The sequence below is a fragment of the Equus asinus genome, chromosome 19, assembly GCF_041296235.1.
Source record: "Equus asinus isolate D_3611 breed Donkey chromosome 19, EquAss-T2T_v2, whole genome shotgun sequence".
Classification (NCBI taxonomy): Eukaryota; Metazoa; Chordata; class Mammalia; order Perissodactyla; family Equidae; genus Equus; species Equus asinus.
The window spans coordinates 28455002-28479653 of NC_091808.1; the positions used below are offsets into that span (position 1 = coordinate 28455002).

Sequence of the window (24652 nt, forward strand, 5' to 3'; positions counted from 1 at the left end):
ATGCACAACACATATTTATGGTGATTAAGGCAGGTGGCTCCATCGTGTCTGGCAGGTCTTCAGTCGTGTCCAGCACCTGAGTTCAGCATGTGCAAAAACTGTTTCAGGCATATCCAGCATGTGGGTCCAGGATGTCCAGCAGGTGGTCACACTAGGATGTGAGGTGGTTCAGGTGTGTCCAGCAGGTGGTACTTGTGTGTCAGGCATCTGGTTCCAGCATGCCTGGAATGTCGATCTGGAATGTCGGAATCACCACACACACATGCCAGAACAACCCATCACACTTGCCAGAAACAACTGCTGGGCACTCAAGAAGCACCCACTGGAAATGATGGAACCACCTTCCGAATGTACCAGAATCACATGCCAGACACACATTAGCCAACTGCCAGACACGCCAGAACCACCTGTTGGATAAGCTTGAACCAGGTGCCGGATACACTGAAACCACCTGACGAATATGCCAGAACCAGGTGCTGGATACAGTGGAACCTGGTGCCCTAAGGCCAGACCACCTGCTGGACAGGCCGGAACCACCTGCCAGACTTGTCTGAACCACCTGCCGAACACACCAGAATCACCTGCCAGATAGGCTAGAAAATGTGTCTCACATGCAGAAACCAGGTGCTGGACATGAGTGAACCACCTGCCGGACATTCTGGAGCCATCTAACCGATATGCCAGAAACAGTTGTCGCACACACCGGAACCATGTGCTGCACACGACCGAACAAAGTGACAGACAAGCCTGAACCACCTGCTGGACATGACTGAACTACCTACCGGACATGCCAGAACCACCTGCCGGATATGCCAGAAACAGGTGTTGAACATGCCAGAAGCAGGTGCTGGACACGACTGAACCACCTGCTGAGCAAGACTGAACCAGCTGCTGGACATGATTGAACCACCTGCCGGATATTCCATAACCACCTTCAGGATGCACCAGAAACATCTGGTGAACATGACCCAACCACCTGCTGAACACGCCGGAGCCAGGTGCCAGACACACCCGGACCACCTGCCAGACACCCCAATGCACCTCCTGGAAACGCCTGAACCACCTGCCTGACATGCTGGAACCAATTGCCGGACACATCAGAACCACCACAAGGACACTCTGGAACCACCCACTGGAGACAGTAGAATAAGGTCCTGGCACGCCGCAAGCACCTGCCAGACATGCTGGAACCAGATGCGGGACCGCCAATATTGGGTTGGTGGTTTCAGCGTGTCTGTCTGGTGGTTCCAGCATGTCTGGCAGGTTTTTACAGGACCTGGTTCTGGCATATGTGGCAGGTCATTTGGGCACGTCCAGCAGATTGCTCCAGCGTGTCCAGCAGGTGGTTCTGGCTTGTCCGGCCGGTGGTTCTGGCATATCTGAGAGGTGGTTCTGGCGTGTCCAGCATGTGATTCCAAAGTGTCCGTCAATTGGCTCTGGCATATCCAGCAGGTGATTTTGGCATGTGAGTCAGGTGGTTCTGGCGTGTCCTGCAGGTGCTTCTGGCACTTTCTAGACCTGATTCTCGCATCTGCGTTGGGTGGTCCAGAGTGTCCAGATGATGGTTCCAACGTGTCCGCCAGTTGGTTCCAGCGTGTCAGGCAGGTGGGTCACGCATGTCCGGCGGCTGGTTCCGGCGTGTGCCACAGACGGTTCCGGCGCATCCGGAAGGTGGTTTCGGCATGTCCGGCAGAGGGTTCAGTCTTGTATGGCAGGTGGATCAGTCGTGTGGGGCACCTGGTTCCGGTGTGTGCTGCACCTGTTTCTGGTGTATCTGCCAGGTGGCTCTGGCGTGTCAGGCAGGTGGTTCCGTTATGTCTGGCACCTGGTTCCGGGGTATCATCCAGTTGATTTTGACGTTTCCTGTGGGTTGTCCAGTCGTGTCAGGCAGGTAGTTTCAGGGAATCAGGCACCTGGTTCTGGCGTATCCATTAGGTCGTCCCGGTATGTCTGGTAGGTGATTCCAGCGTGTGCAGCACATGGTTCTATCGTATCCGGCAGGGGATTTCAAAGTGTCCAGCAGGTGGTTCCAGTGTGTCCAGCACCTGGTTCTGGCATGTCTTGCATGTGATTCAGTCGTGTCCGGCACCTGGTTTTGGTGTGTGCAATACTGTTTCTGGTATATCCATCAGGTGCTTCTCACTAGAATGGCAGGGGGTTCAGGCATGTCCAGCAGTTGGTTCTGGCGTGTCGGGCACATGGTTCCAGTGTGCAGGGCATGTGGTTCCGGATTGTCCGTCAAGTGTTTCAGGCTGTTCTAGCAGGTGGTTCAAGTGTGTCCGGCAGCTGTTTCAGGTGTGTCCGGCACCTGGTTCTGGCCTGTGCTGGACCTGTTCCTGGTGTGTCCATCACACGGTTCTGGGGTGTCTGGCACATGGATCTGGCATATTCAGCATGTGGCTTCAGGGTACCGGGCACCTGGTTCTGGTGTTTCTGACAGTTGGTTCCTGTGTGTCTGGCATGTGGTTCCACTATGTTCTGAAGGTGATTCCTGCACGTTCTGAAGGTGGTTCCCGCGTGTCCGGCAGCTAGCTACCGTGTGTCCGGGACCTGATTCCGTCGTGTGCTGTTGGTACTTTCAGAGTATCCAGGTGTTTGTTCCAGCGTGTCTGGTAGTTGGTTCCCACATATGTCTGGCAGGTTATGCCAGCCTTTTCCGGAAATTGGTTGTGGCATATCCAGGTCCTGGTTCTGCTGTATCCGGCAGCTGATTTTGGAGTGTCCGGCAGGTTGTTCTAGTGTGTTAGGCTAGTGGTTCCGGCTTGTGTGGCAGGTGTTTGTGGCTTGTCTGGCACCTGGTTCTGGTGTATTCGGCAGGTGGTTTTAGGGTATTTGGCACGTGGTTGCGGCATATCCAACAGGTGGTTCCGAAGTGTCTGGCATGTGGTTCTGGTATGTTTGGAAGATGGTTCTGGTGTGTGCTTTCGGTGCTTCTGGCATTTCCGGGAGTTGGTTCTGGTGTGTCAGAGTCATGGTTCCAGTGTCTCCGGCTGGTTGTTCCAGTTGGTTCTGGCGTGTCCAGTGGGTGTTTCCAGTGTGTCTGGCAGGTTGTTCTGGCATGTCTGTGTGGTGGTTCCAGAGTGTCCAGCGAGTGGTTCTGGTATGTCTGTCACTTTTTTCTGGCATATAATGGGCCTGGTTCCAGGGTATCTGGCAGATGATTTTGGTGTGCCTGGCAGGTGGTTCTGGCCAGTCAAGCAGGTGGTTCCAGTATGTTCAGCAGGTGGTTCAGGCGTGTCCAGCAGGTGGTTCATGTCTTTCGGGGAGGTGGTTCCAGCATGTCTGGCACGTGATGCTGGCATATCTGAGAGGTGGTTCTGTCATTCCCGGCATGTGATTCCAGAGTGTCCGTCAAGTGGTTCTGGCGTATCCGGCAGGTGATTTCGGCATGTGAAGCAGGTGGTTCTGGTGTGTCCTGCAGGTGCTTCCTGTGACTTTTGGACCTGATTCTTGCATCTGAGGTGGGTGGTTCCTGAGTATTCAGATGATGGTTCCAACGTGTCTCACAGTTGGTTCCAGCATCTCAGGCAGGGGGGGTCACACAGGTTCAGCAGGTGGTTCCGGCGTGTGCCACAGGTTCCTGCACACCCAGAAGGTGGTTTCGGCGTGTCTGGCAGATGGTTCAGTCTCGTCCGGCAGGTGGATCAGTCGTGTGGGGCACCTGGTTCCGGTGTGTGCTGCACCTGTTTCTGGCATGTACGGCAGGTGGTTCCCTTATGTCTGGCACATGGTTACAGGGTAGCATGCTGATGATTTACACGCATCCTGTGGTTTTTCCAGGCGTATCGGACACCTGGTTCTGGTATGTCTGGCAGGTACTTTCAGCAAATCAGGCAGCTGGTTCCGGTATAGCAAAAAGGTGATCCCGGCATGTCTGGTAGGTGATTCCGGCATGTGTAGCACATGGTTCTGGCATATCCGGCAGGTGATTTCGAATTGTCCAGCAGGTGGTTCCAGTGTGTGCGGCAGCTGGTTCTGGCGTGTCTTGCAGGTGGTTCAGTCATGTCCGGCACCTGGTTTTGGTGTGTGCGACACCTGTTTCTGGTGTATCTGGCAGGTGATTCTCACTAGACAGGCAGGTAGTTCAGGCATGTCCAGCAGGTGTTTCTGGCATGTTGGGCACCTGGTTCTGGTGTGCCTGGCATGTGGTTCTGGATTGCCCGTCAAGTGGTTCATGCTGGTCTAGCCGGTGGTTCTTGTGTGTCCAGCAGCTGTTTCAGGCATGTCCGGCACCTGGTTCTGACCTGTGCTGGACCTGTTTCTGGTGTATCCATGACATGGTTCCAGCGTGTCCGGCACATGGTTCTGGCATATTTGGCATGTGGCTCTAGGGTACCAGGCGCCTGGTTCCGGCATATCTGACAGTTGGTTCCCTGGTGTCTGGCAGGTGGTTCCTGTGTGTCTGGCATGTGGTTCTGGTAGGTTTGGAAGATGGTTATGGCATGTCTGTTGGGTGCTTCTGGCATGTCCGGGAGCTGGTTCTGGCATGTCAGAGTCATGGTTCCAGTGTGTCTGGTTGGTGGTTCCAGGTGGTTCTGGTGTGTCCAGTGGGTGGTTCCAGCATGTCTGTCAGGCTTTTCCAGCGTCTAAGGGGTCTGGTCACAGCATATCTGGCAGGTGGTTCAGGCATGTCCAGCAGGTGGTTCAGGTGTGTCTGGGAGGTGGTTTGGCATGTCCAGCACATGGCTCTGGCATATCTGAGAGGTGGTTCAGGCATGCCTGGCATGTGCTTCCGGAGTGTCCATCAAGTGGTTCTGGCATATCTGGCAGGTGATTTTGGCATGTGAGTCAGGAGGTTCTGGCATGTCTTGAAGTTGCTTCTGGCGCATTCTGGACTTGATTCTCGTGTCTGTGGTGGGTGGTTCTAGAGTGCCCAGATGATGGTCCTTATGTGTCTGACAGCTGGTTCCAGCTTGTCAGGCAGGTGCATCACACATGTCCGGTGGGTGGTTCCAGAGTGTGCCACAGATGGTTCAGGCACATCCAGAAGGTGGTTTCAGCATGTCCGGCAGATGGTTCAGTCTTGTCTGGCAGGTGGATCAGTCATCTTGGGCACCTGGTTCCTGCATGTGCTGTGCCTGTTTCTGGCATATCTGGCAGGTGGCTCTGTTGTGTCCAGCTGGTGGTTCCATTATGTCTGGCACATGGTTCCGGGGTATCATGCAGGTGATTTTAACGTGTCATGTGGGTTGTCCAGGCATGTCTGACACCTGGTTCTGGCATGTCCGGCAGGTAGTTTCAACGAATCAGGCACCTGATTCTGGCATATCTTACAGGTGGTCCTGGCATGTCTGGTAGGTGATTCTGGCATGTGCGGCACATGGTTTCCCTGTATCCGGCAGGGGATTTTGACGTGTCCTGCAGGTGGTTTCAGCATGTGTGCCATCTGGTTCTCGCATGTCTTTCAGGTGGTTCAGTCATGTCCAGCACCTGGTTTTGGCATGTGCAACACCTGTTTCTGGTGTATCCAGCAGGTGGTTCTCACAAGACTGAGTGGTGGTTCAGGAGTGTCGAGCAGGTGGTTCTGGCATGTTGGACAACTTGTTCTGGTGTGCCCGGCATGTGGTTCTAGATTGTCCATCACATGGTTCAGGCTGGTCTAGAAGGTGGTTCAGGTGTGTCCGGCACCTGGTTCTGGACTGTGCTGGCCCTGTTTCTGGTGTACCCATCACATGGGTCCAGCGTGTCCAGCACATGGTTCTGGTGTATTCAGCAGGTGGCTTCAGTGTACCGGGCTCCTGGTTCCGGCATATTTGACAGTTGTTTCCATGGTGTCTGGCAGGTAGTTTCTGTGTGTCTCGCATGTGGTTCTGGTACATTCTTAAGGTGCTTCTGGCATGTCCGGCTGTGCCTGTTTCTGGCATTTCCAGCAGGTGGCTCCACCTGCTAGACATGCTGGAAGTCCCTGCTGCACTCGTAGGAGCCAGGTACCAGAGACACTGTAACCATCTGCTGGACACGCCAGAAACACAGGCAAGACGTAATTGAAGGACATGCCAAACCACTTCCTGGAAACACCCAGACCACCTGCCGGACACCCCAAAGCATCTCCTGAAGAGGAATGTATCAGATGCCAGACAGGCCAAAACCACATTCGGACACATCAAAACCATGTTTCAGAAATGCCTGGAACATGGGACGGCCATGCCAGGACCAAGTGCCAGATGCAACTGGACCAGCTGACAGACATGCTTGAACAACCTGCCAGACACACCTGAACTACCCACTGGACATACTGAAACAATCCACTGGAAAAACCTGAACTACCTGCCTGACATGCTGGAACCAACTGCTGGGCACCTTGGAACCACCACCCAGACAGTCTGGAACCATGCACTGGAGATGCCAGAATCAGGTCCTGGACACGCTGGAATCACGTGCAGGAACTGGCAGAATCACCCATTGGACACAGTGGACCCACTTTCTGGAAATGCCAGAACCACCTGCTGGACACAACGGAACCACCTTCTTGACATGCTGGAACCACCCCTGGATATGCTGCCACCAACCACCGGACATGACTGATCCACCTGCTGGACAGCACTGATCCACCTGCCAAACATAGCTGAACCACGAGCCGGACACACCAGAACCACCTGCCTGACATCCCAGAAACACCTGCCTGACACACTGGAGCCACCTGTCGGACATGGCAGAACCAGGTGCCGGACACTGTAAAACCACATGCAGGATACGCCAGAAGCAGATGCCAAACACATCACAACCACCTGCCGGGCATGCCGGAACCACCCGCTAGACACGCCAGACAACAGGCAGGACAAGCTGAAATCATCTGCTGGATATGCCATAACCAGGTCCTGAATACACCAGAACCAACTTCAATGTCAAAATCAACTGATGGACATGCCAGAACCACCACCAAGACATGCTAAACCACCACCTGACATGACGAAATCAGGTCCTGGACACACCATAGCCACCTGCCAGACACGCTGGAATCAACTGCCAGACACCCCAGACGCACCAGCCAGGCACTTCAGAACCACCACACAGGCACGCCAGAAGCACCAGCCACACAGGTCAGAACCAACTGCTGGACACCCTGGAGGCACCCACTGGAAATGCTGGAAACACCTTACCAATGTAACAGAACCACTTGCCAGACACACCGCAAACACCTACCAGATATGCCGGAAACACCTGTTGGATATGCCAGAAGCAGTTGCTGGACACGGCGGAATCTGGTGCCCTAAGGCCAGAAAAACCTGCTGGACATGCCCAAAACACTTGCCAGACATGCAAGTACCACCTGCAAGACATGCCAGAATCACCTGCCAGATGTTCTAGAAAAAGGTGTCGCACACACCAAAACGAGGTGCCAGACAAAACTGAACCACCTGCAGGACACCCTGGAGCTACCTACTGGATACACCAGAAAGAGGTGTTGCACATCCTGGAACCAGGTCCTGGACACGACTGAACCAAGTGATGGACAAGCCTGAACCACCTGATGAACTCGTTGTAACCACCTTTAGGATGAGCTGGAACCATCTGATGGACATGCTGGAAGCCGAACACGCTACATCCAGGTGCAAGACACGCTGGAACCACCTGTGGGATATGCCAGAACCCCAGGCTAGACATTCTCAAAGGACACACCGGCTATGCCGAACCACTTCCTGGATACATCCGGACCACCTGCCGGACAACCCCAAAGCACCTCCCGGAGAGGACTGAATCACATGCAGGACATGCCCAAACATCATTTGGACACATCAGAACCACATTTCAGAAATGCCTGGGCCAGGGGACAGCCATGCCTGGACCATCTGGCAGAGGCACCTCGACCAGCTGACAGACACGCCTGACCCACCTGCCGTACACGCTGGAACCACCTGCTTGACTCGCCAGAACCACATGCTGGACACGACGGAACGACCTTCTGGACACACTGCAACGACCCCTAGATATGCTGCAACCCACCACCAGACACAACTGATCCATGTGCTGGACAGCACTGATCCACCCATGAAACACAGCGGAAGCACGAGCCTGACATCCCGGAACCAACTGTCAGACATGCCGGAATCACCTCTCACATATGGCAGAATCAGGTACCGGATACCGTAACCACATTCTGGGCACACCAGAACCAGGTTATGGATTTTCTGTCAAGTGGTTCAGGCTGGTCTAGAAGGTGATTCAAGGGTGTCTGGCAGCTGTTTCAGGCGTGTCTGGCACCTGGATCTGGCCTGTGCTGGACCTGTTCCTGGTGTATCCATAACATGGTTCCTGCGTGTGTGGCACATGGTTCTGGCGTATTCAGCAAGTGGCTTCAGCGTACCGGGCACCTGGTTCCGTATCTGACAGTTGGTTCCATGGTGTCTGACAGGTGTTTCCTGTGTGTCTGGCAGGTGGTTCCGGTATGTTCTGAAGGTGGTTCCAGCGTGTCTGGCAGGTGGCTACTGTGTGTCCAGGACCTGATTCAGTTGTGTGTGGTTGGTGCACTCACAGTATCCAGGTGTTGATTCCTGCATGTCTGGCATTCGGTTCCCGCATGTGCAGTGGGGGATTCCAGCCTTTTCCAGAAATTGGTTCTGGTGTATCCAGGAGCTGGTTCTGGTGTATCTGGCAGGTGATTTTGTTATGTCTGGCAGGTTTTTCCAGCATGTTAGGATGGTGGTTCTGGCTTGTCTGACAGGTTTTTGTGGCATGTCCGGCACCTGGTTCTGGCGTATTCGCCATTGGTTTCAGTGTATCTGGCACATGGTCTCAGCATATCCAACAGGTGTTTGCGAAGTGTCTGGCAGGTGGTTCCTGTGTGTCTGGCATGTGGTTCTGGTACGTTCGGAAGATGGTTCCGATGTGTCCGTTAGGTGCTTCTGGCATGTGCGGGAGTTGGCTCTGGTGTGTCAGAGTCATGTTTCCGGTGTGTCCGGCACGTGTTTCCAGGTGGTTCTGGTGTGTCTGGTGGGTGCTTCCGGTGTGTCTGGCGGGTCGTCTGGCATGTCTGTGTGGTGGTTAAAGAGTGTGCAGAGGCTGGTTCCAGCATGGCTGTCGGGTTTTTCCAGCGTCTAAGGGGCCTTGTTCTAGTGTATCCGGCAGGTGATTTTGGCATGTCTCGCAGGTGGTTCTGGTGAGTCAAGCAGGTGGTTCTGGTGTGTTCGGCAGGTGGTTCAGGTCTGTCCAGAAAGTGGTTCCATCATGTCCGGCATGTGTTTCTGGCATATCTGAGAGGTGGTTCTGGCATGCCCTGCATGTGATTCCAGAGTGTCCGTCAAGTGGTTCTGGCATATTCGGCAGGTGATTTCGGCGTGTGAGTCAGGTGGTTCTGGCGTCTCCTGCAGGTGCTTCCGGCGCATTCTGGACCTGATTCTCACGACTGTGGTGAGTGGTTACAGAGTGTCCAGATGATGGTTCCAACATGTCCAACAGTTGGTTACAGCATGTCAGGCACATGGGTCACACTTGTGCGACAGGTGGTTCAGGCGTGCACACAGATTGTTCCAGCGCACCCAGAAGGTTGTTTCGGCATGTCCGGCAGATGGTTGAGTCTTGTCCGGCAGGTGAATCAGTCGTGTGGGGCACCTGGTTCCGGCATGTACTGCGCCTGTTTCTGGTGTAACTGACAGGTGGTTCTGTTATGTCTAGCACATGGTTCCAGGGTATCATGCAGGTGATTTTGACGTGTCCTGTGGGTTGTCCAGGCGTGTCTGACACCTGGTTCTGGTGTGTCTGGCAGGTACTTTCAGTGAATCAGGCACCTGGTTCCAGCATATCCAAGAGGTGGTCCCGGCATGTCTGGTAAATGATTCCAACGTTTGTGTCACAAGGTTCCGTCGTATCCAGCAGGGGATTTTGAGGTGTCTGGCAGGTGGTTCCAGTGTGTCTGGCACCTGGTTCTGGCATGTCTTGCAGGTGGTCAGTCATGTCCATCACCTGGTTTTGGTGTGTGTGACACCTGTATCTGCTGTATCCGGCAGGTGGTTCTCACAAGACTTGTAGGTGGTTCAGACATGTCCAGAAGGTGGTTCTGGCGTGTGGGGCACCTGGTTCCGGTGTGCCTGGCATGTGGTTCAGGATTCTCCATCTAGTGGTTCAGGCTGGTCTAACAGGTGGTTCAGGTGTGTCCGGCAGCTGTTTCAGGTGTTTCTGGAACCTGGTTCTGGCCTGTGCTGGACCTGTTTCTGGTGTATCCATCATATGGATCTGGTATGTCCAGCACAGCGTTTGGGCATGTTCAGCAGGTGGCTTCAGTGTACTGGGTGCCTGGTTCCATCGTATCTGACCATTGGTTCCATGGTGTCTGGCAGGTAGTTCCTGTGTGTCTGGCATATGGTTCCAGTATGTTCTGAAGGTGGTTCTGGTGTGTCCGGCTGGTGGCTACTGTGTGTCCGGACCCTGATTCCTTCATGTGTGGTTGGTGCATTCAGTGTGTCCAGGTGTTGGTTCTGGTGTGTTTGACAGTTGGTTCCCGCATGCCTGGCAGTGGATTCCAGGCTGCCTGGCAGGTTGTTCTGGCCTTTTCTGGAAATTAGTTCTGGCGTATCCAGGACCTGGTTCCAGTTTATCCGGCAGGTGATTTTGGCATGTCTGGCAGGTTGTGCTGGCGTGTTAGGATGGTGGTTCTGGCTTGTCTGGCAGGTGTTTGTGGCATGGCCAGCACCTGGTTCTGGTGTATTCGGGAGGTGGTTTCAGTGTATCTGGCACGTGGTCTCGGCATATCCAACAGGTGGTTGCGAAGTGTCTGGCAGGTGGTTCCTGTGTGTCTGGCATGTGGTTCTGGTACGTTCGGAAGATGGTTCCAGCATGTCCTTTGGGTGCTTCTGGCATGTCTGCAAGATGGTTCTGGCGTGTCAGTGTCATGCTTCCAGTGTGTCCGGCGGGTGGTTCCAGGTGGTTCTGGTGTGTCTGGTGGGTGCTTCTGGTGTGTATGGTGGGTTATTCAGGCATGTCTGTATCGTGGTTTCAGAGTGTGCAGCAGGTGCTTCTGGCATGTCTGTTGGCTTTTTCCGGCTTCTAAGGGGCCTGGTTCCAGTGTATCCAGCAGGTGATTTTGGCTTGTCCAGAAGGTGGTTCTGGCGAGTGAAGCAGACGGTTCAGGCGTGTCCAGCAGGTGGTTCATGTCTGTCAGTGATGTGGTTCTGGCGTTTCCAGCACATGGTTCTGGCACTCTGAAAGATGGTTCTTTCATGCCCGTCATGTGATTCTGGAGTGTCCATCAAGTGGTTCTTGTGTATCGGGCAGGTGATTTTGGCGTTTGAGTCAGATGGTTCTGGTGTGTCCTGCAGGTGCTCTGGCACATTCTGGACCTGATTCTCACATCTGCGGTGGGTGGTTCCACCATTTCCAGATGATGCTTCTGAAGTGTCCAACAGTTGGTTCCAGCATTTAAGGCAGGTGGGTCACACAAGACCCGCCCAAATCATTCGGCTGAGGCATGAATGATTGTCCTTCTACATGCTTTGGAGGAGAGAGACAATAGGATTTTAACCAACCACTCTTTGGAAGTTAAGAAAAAACTCGCTTTCCACAGTGCTCTTACAGCATACCGGCAACCTCTCATGCCGCCCTTGTGCATGGGTGGAGAGAGTGTTCAGAAAGCAGCTATGGAAGAAAGGCCAAGTTTGCTCAGCAGAGTCCTACATTGCCCTAAAACTGCAAGGCACAAAACACTGCCTCCAACCCTCAAGGGGAGATGAGCAATAATCCATCTTGCTTCCAGCTCTTTAGGAAGCTGAGAAAGAACTCACTTTCCACACTGTTCTTATAGTGTACCTTGAACATCTCATACAAAGGCACCTGAAATGCTATTTATTTGGAGCCCTTAACTCATTGCTTTAGAACTTCTGCTTTTGGGGCATTTCCATCTTGCCAACCTGGCTCAGACAAAATGCCTACATCTTCTCCTTAAGCAAGGAGGCTGAGGCCCGAATGCTTGTGTGTACACATGCTTAGGAGGAGAGAGACAATAGGCTTTTAACAAACCGCCCTTGTGCACTGGAGGAGAGAGTGTGAGAAAGCACCTATGGAAGAAAAGCCCCTTTGGTCTCAGCCGTGCCCTACATTGCTCTAGAGGTGGAAGGCACAAAGCACTGCCTCCATCCCTCAAGGGGAGACAAGACACGAACCATCTTGCTTCCGGCTCTTTAGGAAGCTGAGAAAGAAGTCGCTTTCCACAGTGCTCTTACAGCATACTGGGAACCTCTCATACACAGGCAGTTGAACGCCATTTCCTCCCAGCCCTTAACTCGCTGCTTTAGAACTTCTGCTTCTGCCACATTTCCCTCTTGCCAACCCGGCTCAGGGGTAATGGCTACATCTTCCCCTTAAGCAATGGGGCCAAGGCCCGTATGATTGTGATTCCACAAGCTTAGGAGGATAGAGACAAGAGGCTTTTAACCAACCACCCTTGTGCACTCGTGGAGAGAGTGTCAGAAAGACCCTATTTCAGAAAGGCCAATTTGCTCTCAACCATGCCCAATATTGCTCGAGAGGTGGATGGCACAAAGCACTGCCTCCATCCCTCAAGGGGAGACAAGCCACAAACTGTCTTGCTTCCAGCTCTTTAGGAAGCTGAGAAAGAACTCACCTGCTGGATATGCTCGAACCAGGCACCTTAGATGCTGGAAAAACCCGACAGGCATGCCAAAAGCACCCGCCGAACACTCTGGAACCACCACACAGACATCCCATAACGACCCACCAGACTCACCGGAAGCACCCACCAGACACACCAGATCCACCTGGAACCACCCACTGGACACACTGGAAACATGAGTCTGACATGCCAGAACCAACTTCCAGACATGCTGGAAGCACCTAACGGACAGGCCGGAACCATCTTCCGAACCTACCAGAACCACATGCCAGACACACAGGAACCACCTGCCACACACTTCGGAACCACCTGTTGGATATCCCGGAACCAAGTACCAGATACACTGAAACTACCTCCCAAATATGCCAGGACCAGGTGCCAGACATGCCACAAACACCTGCCACACAAGCTGGAACCACCATCCTAACACGCCAGAACAACCTGACGGACACGCCAAAATCACCTGCCGGATACACCGGAACCAGGTCCTGGATACGGGGGTACCAATTTCTGGAAAAGGCTGGAAAATCTGCCAGACACGCCAGAATCACCCACCAGACATGCGGGAACTAATTGCAAGACAGGCCAGAAACAAAGCCAGGACACTCTGAAAGCATCAACCGGACAGGATGGAATCAGGTCCCAGACACACTGTTGCAACCTTCTGGACATGCCAGAACCACCTTTCGAATGTACCAGAACCATATGCCAGACAGACAGGAACCACCTGCCAGACACCATGGAACCAACTGTCAGATACACCGGAACCGGGCTCCAGTTTCCTGCATTTATCAGTTCTAATAGGTGTGTAGAAGTATCTCATTGAGGTTTTATATGAAATTCCAGAATGACCTGTGGCAGTGGTCATCTGTCCTCAGGCTCGTTTGCCATCTGTATGTCTTCTTTGGTGAGGGATATATTCAGGTCTTTTGCCCATTTTTCAATAAGGTTGTTTATTTTTTTGTTATGGTTGACTTTTAAGAATTCTTTACATATATCTTGGACATAGTTTCTTTATCATATATCTGTTTTGCGAATATCGTCTGCCAGTCTGTAATTTGTCTTTTGACTCATCGATTTTGCCTTCCACAAAGCAGGAGTTTTTAATTTAATAAAGTCTAACTTGGGGCCGGCCCACTGGCACAGTGGTTAAGTTCACGCACTCCACTTCGGCAGCCTGGGGTTCACAGGTTCGGGTCCTGGGTGTAGACCTACACACAGCTTGTCAAGCCATGCCGTGACAGCATCCCACAGGCCAAATAGAGGAAAATCGGCACAGATGTTAGCTCAGGGTCAACCTTCCTTACCAAAATAATAAAGAAAGTCTAACATCAGTTTTTTTTCCTAGATTATATTTTCAGTTTGTATCTTAATAACATAATTCCAGATTCAAGTCCACTTAGAGTTTGTTGCATAATCTTTTTAGAAGTTGTATTGTTTTGCATTACATTTAGGTCTCTGTTCCATTTTCTAAAAGTTTGTGAAAGTGTAAATTCTATATCTAGGTTCATTTTTGTAAGAGCTTTAATGAGGTGCAATTGATAGAGAAAGAACCTGACATATCTAATATGTACTATCTGATGACTTCCCCCACATACCAACTGACATATATGTATAAATTTCTCCTTTAGCCTATGACAGGGTGGATCACATTGATTTAATTTTGGAATGCTGATACAACCTTGCATACCTGAAAAAATTTCCTCTTTGTCCTGGTGTATGATTGTTTTACATTGTTGGCTTCAGTTTTCTAATATTTCGTAGAAAACGGTAACTGCTCATTTCTGAGACTTGTTGTTCTCAAGTTTTCCCTACTTTTAAACTCTAGTTTTGCTTTTAGGGTTCTGCTGGCCTCATAAGATGAGTTGGAAAGTGTTGTCTCTGGTGATATTTTCTGGAACAGATTGTTGGGAGCACTAGGTTTCTGGAGGGAGACCTGGCTGAGGCCCTAAAAGCTGCATCCCACAGCTTTCCCCTTGGATAGACAACAAGCAGGAAATGGTATTCAGAGTCAGGGACCAGAAGCCCAGGGGGATCCAGTCTAGGTCAGAGGTGAACAGGGAGCCCCTAGTGGGCCCAAGAAGGCAGAGTCCTGCCTGCCCATGGTCCATGTCCACAGGACCTTCCTCTGGCCTCGTCCTCTCTATGTGCACGTTTTGAGCTTTTGACGGTATTTTCCCCACTTAGAGCTGAAGCCATTCCAGAGACTGAATCAGAAAACAAGGTCCTAATCTGTGTGCAAGAGAAACTGGGAAAATGTTCCCTCTTCCGGCAGAGTGTCGAAAGGCAGCCACTGTCCTGGGCAGGACGTGTGCTAGGGACAGGCACGTGCTAGTTTGACAGACACGCCCAGCTTAGTGGTTGTGGCTCTGCCTGAGAAAACGCCTCCAACCGCTTAGTCCCAAGAGGTCGGAGGGGCTATCTCTGCTCCTGGACAGGGTGAACCACACTGCAATGATCCTGTCCTCGGCGGGAGGGGGACTTGGGCATGTCCTTCAGTAGCCAGGGAAGGGACTGGCACTTCTCCCTTCTCCACATAAACTGAGCTGCTCACTCTGGGAGATTTCTAAATTCGAGGAGGCATGTGAGTTTCTGGATCTGGTTTCCATGTGCGCTGCAAGCGAAAGACTCACACCTCCACTCCCAGGATTAGAAAGAAGCAACAATTTAATATAATACTCAAACGGAGCATTTACCATTGACAACAAAATATGGCCCCGCCAAATAGGGAAATAGGTGCTGGGCAAAAGGGGGGAGGGAGAAGAGGGGTTGGAGCCTTCCCTCGTGGCCAACAGGGGACCCCAAGAAACGGATCACAAAGTTCTCCTCATCAGAATCAGGGGAGGTGGCCCTGTGCACCCTGAGTGTCAACGCTGTGTCCCCGCTGTAGCTCAGCTGGTCTCAGGAGGGTCATCGACCACCAACACTGGGCCCTTGGCTGGGGGTCTGGTGTCTGGAGAAAGAGAGGCATTTCCTGAGCGGCCTGCCCTGGAAACACAGTGCACACCCCATCCCGGCCCCCACTGCGCTCTGTGCTCCAGCCCTGTGCTCAGTGCTCAGTCAGCCAACAGCACCCCATCTGTCCCTGACACAGGGGCTGATATTTAGCGTCACCCATTTCACAGAGGAGGAAACCAATCCCAGGAACGTGAGTGCAGCCGCCCAGGACAGGACTGCTCAGCAGTGGAGCTGGAACCCAGGGCCAGCTGTCTGCCTCCCCAGGCCCACGCTCAGCCTGAATGTTTCCTGAGCCCGTGGATTCAGCCACTGCCGGTCTAGACACTCACTCTGCCCTGAGCGGTCCTTCTTGTGTTTGAAGAAGAGTAGAATCTTTCTGACCCAGTGGTATCGGGGCTCCAGCTGGCAGGACAGGCTGTAGCTACAGGACAAAGCGGAGCTGGGAGCTCTCAGGAGCCACACATCACATGTGCATCCTGGAGCCTGCCAGCAGCTGGAGTCGAAGGGCCCCAGGGGTCGCCATGCAACCAGATCTGAGGCTGACCATGGAGCCATGGCCGTGGGCTCTGGAGCTGGTCAGCAGAGAGAGTCTGCCCTGCCCTCCCCCAACTCCTGACCTGACTCACCTCTCCTCCTCGCTCAGGGGCTCCACGGCCTGGAACCAGGCCCCAAAGTGCTCGTCGGGCTGCATGGTGTACAGATTTGCAGCCTCCTGGAGCAGCTCGATCTCCTCCATCAGTTTGAATTGCTAGGACAGAGCAAGCACAGGATGCCTACAGGGCCTGAGTGGGGGACCCTGCAGGGCTCGTGGAGGGGGTGAGGAAGGGGGCAAGGGGCCAGTCTGAGGCCTTTGCCCACTTGGGAACCCTCCCTCCCTGCTATTCCAGTCAGGACTTGCCTGCTCTCACACTTGGCCCAAAATAGCTCCTCCTCCAGGAAGGAGTCTTTGATGCCAGCCCTTCCCCCACCCACCAATGCCATAGGATCCCTAGCTCTGTATATCAAACTGTGCAAATAAATGTTCCACCCTGGGGATTGGGCCAAAGGGGGTCCTGCCCACTGCTGGGGGGTCTCTGATTTCCAACCCCCACCCTCCCCACCGGGAGGCCACAGCCGCTTACCTCATTCCATTTCTGACAGTTGAGTACATTGCCCTGGAAAGCAGACAGCCGCAGTCCATCAGAAACAGCCCCCTTGGCCAGCACTAGCCCCCGTCCACACCTCTTGCAATGCTGCACTACTGCCAGTGGGCAGGCCCATCCAGAGCCCAGACTTGGACCTGGACCAGTCTCTGGGCTCCAGAGCAGGGGGCACAGAGCAACTGAGGCAAGAGACCTTGTAACCCAACCCTCTCTGATGACACGTGGGGAGACTGAGGCCTCAGGCAGGAAGGGACAGCTCAGCCACTGATGTGCTTCCTGACTGGGAGGGGCCCGACTTCTCTTCCCTCACTGGCAGGGCCAGAGGGAAACGCTGAGTCCAGCTCAGACACCACCTCCTGCGGCCACACAATCAGGCGGCTCTGAGCCTCAGCAGCCCAGGGAACCTGGACAGTGGCTTATGCAGAGCCTGAATCACCCACTGGGGAGATGGGCCTGACACCCCAACTCCCACACGAGGCTGGAGGCCCTGCTGAGAGGACCTTTGCCAAATGCAGAGAGCTCAGGGCTCAGGACAGGACTCTCTCCTCCCCACCCTCAGGAGCCTGAGCCCCCGGACCCACCTCCGGGCTCACTCACCTCCACATAATCCTCCATTGTAGCGTCCAGCAGCTCCAGGGAACGGAAGACCGTCCCCAGGGAGGGGACGACACCCTGTGCCGCCATCGGGATGGGCATGGTGATGAGCTCCCGCTCTCAGGTGCCCCCATGAACCTTCCCCTGAAACCCCTCAGCCCAGCCTCCTGCCCACCCCACGCTCCCACACAGAGCAGCCTAGGATCCTCGGGACACCCCAACACACACAATTCCCTCCCCCGCTCCCCTCCAGAACACCAAACTCCATCAGTCAAGTCCCAGGGCTGGCTGTTGGCGTCTCCCAGGGGCAGTGGCCCCTGCCCTTCCCCACCCCAAATCTGCCCTGCTGCCAGCCCTTCCAGGCCTCCTCCTGCTCACTGCTACTGCAGGCCTGTCATGCTTGGCAGCCACAGCAGATTCGCCTGAGGAGGAAGGCCCCTCTCCTGAGGGAGGCCTCCAGCTGGGAGGAGGCGCCCCCTCTCCTCTGACTCCTACGCCCCTCCCCCACAGTCACCCTCACCTGCTGCCACTGCCTCTCCTGGGCTCCCTGGCGGGCCCTCTCTGCAGTCTTTAACACAGAGGTCGCCTCCTGTTGGGGCCGAAGACAGGGTCAGTGTGCCCATACTCCCCTCCACATGTCCCCCCAAAGCCCCTGATCTCAGACCCTGGCCATCGGCTCCAGTCCCCTGCTGCCTCTGCTGCTCCAAACTGAAGGGTGCTCTGATTCTAGACCAGTCCCAGCTCCAGGACTCAGTCCTGTGTGACCTTGGGCCTGCCCAGGCCTCCCTGGCCCTCTTTCCTCAGCTGAAAAGTGTGTGGAGAATGTCACCTGCTTCCAGGAGTCTCCTGAGGACTGAGTCATCTGCGTGTCATCACTGCTCTCCCCTCACGTCTCGAGGAGGAGCCGGCACAAATCTCCTCCCGTTCCTGTCCTCCCTTGGATGGTAGCACCCCGCTGGGAGGCCTGCGCTGCTGATCATCTCCCTCCACTTCCCAGAGGAGGAGACGGAGGCCCCCAGAGGGGCAGTGACTGGCTCAAGGACCCACTGGGAGAGGCTGCTCCCCATGCCAGCTACAGGCCCTGTCCCCGCTACCTTCACCCCACCCCTGGCTCCAAATCTGACCAAGGCCCCGACCTCTGGACTCCAGGGGTGCGTCCAGACCCCAGCTGAACAGACAGGGAGGGGGAGGGCAGGGTGTCTTGGGGGACCTGGCTGAGTGGCCCCAGCCTGCCCCACCCTCACAGGGCTCTCTGACCCCCACCCTGGGCCCAGCCTTGCCATAGCCCCATCTCCTAGGATCCCCTTGGGATGTTCCCCTCCCCTCTCCTTCTGGCCTCCTTCCAGATCTCCAGCCTCCAGGTTACCTGCACTAGCAGCTCCCTGCTCACGCGTTTCTCTCTCCTGACCCACTTCTTCCAGGTTCGAGAACTCTCCCTGCAGGGTGGGGAAAGAAAGAAAGAAAGCAAGCAAGAAAAACTGTGGGATGCTTGAAGGCAAGTCCCATTTGTTTGAGAACCCAGCAGATCCAAACTGCCTGGGGCCTGGATGAGGGATTTCGCTGGGGTGCTCTGAGCTCTAAGGTCCCCATGGGACTGTGGAGGGGCCTCTCCTCTTGTCCCTTGGGGCCTCCATTCCCAGATGTCCCAAACAGATCTCCTTGGAACAGTGTTGGTTTCAGCTGCATAGAGGCTTCTGTTGCTGCAAAGGAAACACCTGACAATCTCCACCTGGGCTCAAGCCAGGATCTGGTCTGGAAGGAAATGAATCCCTGGGATGGAACTGCTGGCCTAAGGGCGCTGAGAGACTCAGACCCAGCACCCAGGTCAGTCCCTGTTCCCGGCATTCGCTGCCTCCCAGGTGGTCTCAGCTGACTTTGGGGGACATGCCGGCCCAAATCAGGTTGCCTGGGCCACCTCACCCTCATGGTGCTTGGCTGGAGAGCAGACTACCCACTACCCACCTGGAAACTTGTCCCCAGGTGTCTTGGAGACGGGCAATGGCAGGGCTCTGCAGGGCAGAAAGGATTGTGTGGAGGGAACAGAAGTTCCCGAGGCCTTGGCACTCCTGGGGAAGCGAAGAGATGGAGCCGTGAGGGGGAGCTGAAGCTCTGCTGCCTCTGGTTTCTGTCCCCTCACGGACTTCTCCTGTCCTGGAGGAGACAGATGCCCAGGGAAACCAGGGAGGGCACACCTGCCACCCGACGAGTAACACTGCTCACAAGGAATTGAGCTTGTCCCTACTGGGACCTCAAGTCAAGGTCAACGTGGCCCTGGCATGAGGGTCAAGGGACAGTCCAGGGACTAAGACCCCAGACTTCAATCCTGAGAGCTGAGAAACAAGAGGCAATTCCCATGCATCCAGACAGGGCGTGCCAAGGCTTACCTCAGCCACCCTGATCCACAGCTCAACCACCCTGGCCCTGTCCTGCGCTGTCATTCTCGCGTCCCCAAGGCAGGTGACAAGGATGCAATTGGCCACGGTGTTGTCGTGCATCACAGTGTCACGGACGGTGGGTGCCAGGGACTCGCGTTCCCTGTTGTCGCGCTCAGACCAGATGGAGCCGAGGCAGTGGGCGGGCACCAACGTCTTGAACAGCTCCTGCAGAAGATGCGGAGTGTCACCCGGTCCTGCCGCACCCCAGCTCAGCGTCCACAGTCCCCCATAGGCCCAGGCAGGGTGAGATCAGAACTGGAGCTCAGGAAGCAGAGCATGTGGCCTGAGGCTTGTGGGAGTCCCTGGGTTTTGTCTGTGTCCACTGAATGCACCCAGTCCAGGATGACCCCGGACTCAGGACTGTGGGGAAGGGAGGGGACATTTGCTCCCAGCCCCATCTCACTTCCTCCAAACTCCAGAAGGCAGCCCACACATGCCCACCAGAAAGGCCATCATTCACCCATCCCAGTGCCCCTCGGGTCCCACTCCCCATTCCCATGCACATTCCCCCCGAGGCAGGGACAACCCCCAGCTTTGTTTGACTCTCCACTGGAGTCAATACACATCACCTTCCTGATAAGTGCTGAGGCTGTCCGGGCCACCTGCGCAGATGGGGGATCCACCCAAGGACCTGGCAGCACTTCAGTGAGTGCCCATCCCCCACCAAAGGGCCAGACTCTGCCCACCTTCCACTCTCTCCCACCTCATTCATCGGCACAGCCACCCTGTACAGCAGGTGCTCGGAGTGTCCGTCTCTACTGTCCCCTGTTCGCTAGGGGACAGCGAAGGCTTGGAGAGAAAGAAAGCTGCCCAGGTGACAGTGTTGATAAGGGAGGGAGCAGGGATTTGGACTCAGATCATCGGAATCCTGAGCAGGGAATGGCAGGTGTGGGGCGGCTCATGGCACCGGGAAGGCAGGGGCCACCCGCCCTGCGAGCTCCTCCACTCACCGCAGCCATCCTCGTCAGCTGCTCTGCCACCAGCTGGGGAGGGAAGTCCAAGATCTTCGGCTTCTCCTCCTGCAGCTGGTCCTCGGTGGTCACGGCCCAGGGGCAGCTGGGCTCTGGGGCTGCCTCTAATGGTGGCCCTTGCTCTGGTCCTGGAGTGGCCGACTCAGGGGCTGCTGGCTCCAGCTCTACCACATGTGGTGAGACTGGAGGTGCAGCTGGCTCCAGCCCGTGGGCTGGCACTGGCTCTGGCTCTGGAAGTGGCAGGAGCTTTGGAGCTGGCTCTGGAGCAGGATAAAGAGAAAGTTTCACGCACACACCTGACAGTTTCTGTGCCTTTCCAAAGGTAGGAAGGACTCCACTGCCTCTAAGGGAACGCTAGCCCATGAACCTCAACACAGACAGTCTTCCCAGACTCCAGTCCCCTTACCTTTCCGTTTGGCCTCAATGGCCTTGAGATGCTCCAGGTGGCCTGGCAGAAGGTAGGCATGGCCCTCCACGTGGGAGCCACCAAAGCTGACGTGCAGAGTGGCCAGCTGCAGGGTCCAACAGGGAAACTGCAGGGGCTCCCTGCAATCCTGCCCTTGGCCCAGCCAGGTTCCCAGCAGGAAATAGATAGCACTGCGGGGAGGCAGATGGGCCAGAGAGTCAGTGGCCTGGCCTTTCCTTAAACACCGCCCTCCCAAGGCACTCTTGTTAGCATCTGCGCCCCTGTGCCAGACCCTCCCCCTCCAGAGGAGGGCCCCATCCCAGCCCTGAGCCCTGGCTGGCTGTCCTGGCTGTGGCAGGCCTGCTCATCCAGCAGGCTGAACACAGAGTCTGTGAGAGTCTCTGGTTCCCACCGATACTCTCCTCCCCAAGGGTCTGGACACAGCCTACCCAAGCCCTGCATGCATGTGGGCCACTGGAATGAAGACTCCAGCAGATTTGGGAGCAGCTTGCTCACACACCTCCTATTATGGACCTGGCTGTGGTGCTCACAAGGTGTGGATGTGGAGAAAGGGAGGCAGGAGGGGCTGGGACTCTGCTGGGAGTGGGTCTCTAGGGGACAATGCAGCCCAGCCTCCCTTCCAATTCTCAAGGGGCCTGGGACCCATGCACAGCTCTCTTTGAGTCCAGTCCTGCCAGAGTGGAAGCCACCAGAACTCAGCCCTCCCATGGGAATCACAAGATGGGTGAGATGCAGGGTTCTCCCAGGCCTGACCCGGCCACAGCCTCCATCCTCTCCCCGCACCCTGTTTGCTAGAGACAGGAGGCCCTCCGTCTGCACCCAATGACCACTCACTTTGGGAGGTGGTGCTGTCCTCCAGCATCCTGCACGCAATGGGCCAAGCTGCCTCCATGTGTCCCAAAGGGGATGAGGGCATCGCCCGGGATGGAGGGTAGATGGGACCTGTGAATGATGTCAAGTGGGACTGTCTGACTCTCAGAATAGAGGGGAGGACCAGGGTGGCTGTCTGCTTCATTCACTGAGTGACACTTAGTGTGTCCAGAAGTCCTGCTCAGAGTAGGTCCTTCATAGACATTGTTGAATGACCTCCAACCAGAGCCACCCCGGGTGTCTGAGTGGGCCTGTGGCCCCTCTGTGGCCCTAGAGATCCCTAAATGGCTACACCAAGGACAAGCACCAGGACCAGCTGGATGGCCTCTCAAACTCCTTGACAGGGTGCTCTCCAGGTGCTTTTCCAAACTCAAAAAGCCACAAGCCAGTGAAGGGAGAGGAAGACTACTTTCTGTGGGGGACAGAGAAATAATCACCACCAGCAACCACAGCATGGCCCACCACCCTCTCTGCAGAGCCAGGCACCAGGGCAGCACCTGGAGGGCTGAGCCCATTCATCCCTGGGAGAAGCCTAGCAAGTTCATCCTCTCCCACCCCACGTTTCAGAGGAGCCAACTCAGGCTCAGAGAGATGCGGTGACATTCCCAAGGCAAGACACACAGCTGGCAGTGGGCAGAGTCACGACTGTGCTGAGGAGGAGGCGGGCAGTCACCTGGGAAACAGCTGGTCCAGCACCTGGTGGGCTGTGCTGGTGCCTGAGTCGCTGCAGAGGGAGGTGATGACACTGCAGAGGACTCTGCTGGGGTAGGCTGGTAGCACAGACTCTGAGAGCCTCTGCATCATGCCTGCCTGGAGGGCACACATCCTGCAGGCCTCAGTTACAGACAGAGTGGACTCATCTTCACTCTGGGTGGGACGAGGAGGACACAGGGTCAGGGCCACCACTACAAACCACCAGGATTATCAAGGTCTGCAGCTGACCCAGGAACTCCTAGCCCCTCCTAGACGTGTGCAACAGGAGAGACAGAGGCTCCCACACTCAGCAAGGCTCTGGGCTCTCACAGTACAATCTGACTTTGGTCCTGCGAAGGATTCCACACTGAGCTCCCTCGAGGCCATTTGCTCACTGAGGGATGACAGACCTCCCTCTGTGAAGAGCACCAGCCCAGTGAATCCTCAACAGACACCCCCTCTCCACAGAGAACAGAGGCTTAGGCATGCCAAGTGGCTTCTCTAGGTCCTGTGGGTCAGAGCTGAGAACCTCCCAAAGTGAGGGCTGAGGGCCAGCCCCTCTAATTGCCTGAGGCTTCAGTGGGCCCTGACCTGGAGGGAAATGTTATGCAGCCACCCCACCCCGCCCCGGTCTGGAAACAGTGTACAGAGCAGTGACACACTCTGAGAATCCCTTTGACTTCCAAAAACACGCTGATGGTTTTTTCTCTTACATTAAAGGGAGTTTGGAGACCCTCGTTGTCGAGGTTCCATTTTCCAAAAAAGGCAAAATTCAAAGATACTCAGGGCCTATTGAGAAGTGACAAGGACAACAACGTTTTCTCTAATCTTCCTAGGGAAATGCAAAGAGTGCCCTCCTACCCTCCTATGCAGCTGGTGGGGAGGAGCGGAAGTCCAGATTCCTTTGGGACTGTGGGACACTCATGCGGGACAGCCCTGTTAGGGTCCCAGGAGAACGGCAGTTTAAGGTTGGATTCTGGGCCTGCCCTGGTCATCTCAGGGGCCTGGGTGGGAAGACCCCTCTGTGCCCACTCTCACCTCAGAGCTGCCCTGGTTATTGATGATGATGTGGTGCAGCTGGTCCCTGTCCAGGGAGATGGAGTACCCGAAGCCATCCGTCAGCTCTTCGACCACCTCCTGCGTGCAGCTCTGCAAAGACACTGCCCGAGAGCCGGGCCGGGAGGTCTGAGGGGCCTGCCTCGCCTTGGCCACGGGAGGAAACCCCAGCACAGATCAGGTACTCAGCAGTGTCTGCATAGACCTCCAGCCAGGGAGGGAATGAGATGACACCTGGATGGCTTGGGACTAACCTATGGGTAGAGGAGTTTGGTCCCCAGCACCCACTCTCCTATCATGTTAGCCACCACCTAGGCTGGGAACACGACGCACTGTCAGGCTTCCAACACCGAGCAAACGGCTCCTGCCCAGGGTGGGTCCCCGCTCTGCCCTGCCGTCCCTCACTCCATTCCCCCTCTGACACACAAGGAGGCTCAAAGGGGTGTGCGGGTGGCACCCAGTTGTGGCCTAACCCTGTTGGCCTGCCCTGTGTTACCAGAGGGCTCCTCCTGACAAATGGACAGAGGCGGTGCAGGTGAGGGCCAAGCCAGTGTCTATAGTGACTGAAAACGCTCTTTTTCTTGGCTTTCCTGAAGCCACAGCCTCCACAACTCGGGAGACAACAAGAAAACATGCTGTTCTCTTGAATGTCTCCACTCAAGTGAGCTCCGTAGGACACTATGTCTAGAATGTGGGCGCCTGGAGACCAGTGTGGTAAGTTCTGTTGGGGTCTGTCTCCAAGGAAGTGAGGTCACTTCCTCAAGGTTCCCTTACCTGGTCCCCTTCCTTCAATCATACCCACCGAAAACCCCTCTGGGATCTTGGCTGCTCACCCTCCTTGCCCATGTCACCTCCAGAACTGTACACAAATAGCCAGCACAGATCCCAACACAGGACCTTGTGATGAAAGCAGGGTTCAAGCTTGAGGACATGCAGCTGAGTTC

General features: G+C 55.2%; 1 protein-coding gene across 1 annotated transcript; it reads right to left on the reverse strand.

The window, feature by feature from the left end:
* Window positions 1-15213: 15213 nt before the first annotated feature.
* Window positions 15214-18080, reverse strand: LOC139041019 (ral guanine nucleotide dissociation stimulator-like). The gene is made up of 6 exons (XM_070489154.1): window positions 17777-18080; window positions 17260-17334; window positions 16642-16674; window positions 16147-16268; window positions 15850-15941; window positions 15214-15515 (listed from the first exon to the last, which is right to left on the reverse strand). The coding sequence occupies exons 2-6, from the start codon at window positions 17275-17277 to the stop codon at window positions 15454-15456; spliced, it is 327 nt and encodes a 108-aa protein (XP_070345255.1). The 5' UTR covers window positions 17278-17334; window positions 17777-18080; the 3' UTR covers window positions 15214-15453.
* Between the last annotated feature and the right edge of the window lie 6572 nt (window positions 18081-24652).

Bases quoted from the DNA above. Each gene is read 5' to 3' on its own strand.
- LOC139041019 (XM_070489154.1), bottom strand. The intron at 16,269-16,641 runs GTAAGCGGCTGT...GCTCTGTCCTAG, and splicing joins ACTGTCAGAAATGGAATGAG to CAATTCAAACTGATGGAGGA. The intron at 15,516-15,849 runs GTGAGTGTCTAG...CTCTTTCTCCAG, and splicing joins GAAGGACCGCTCAGGGCAGA to ACACCAGACCCCCAGCCAAG.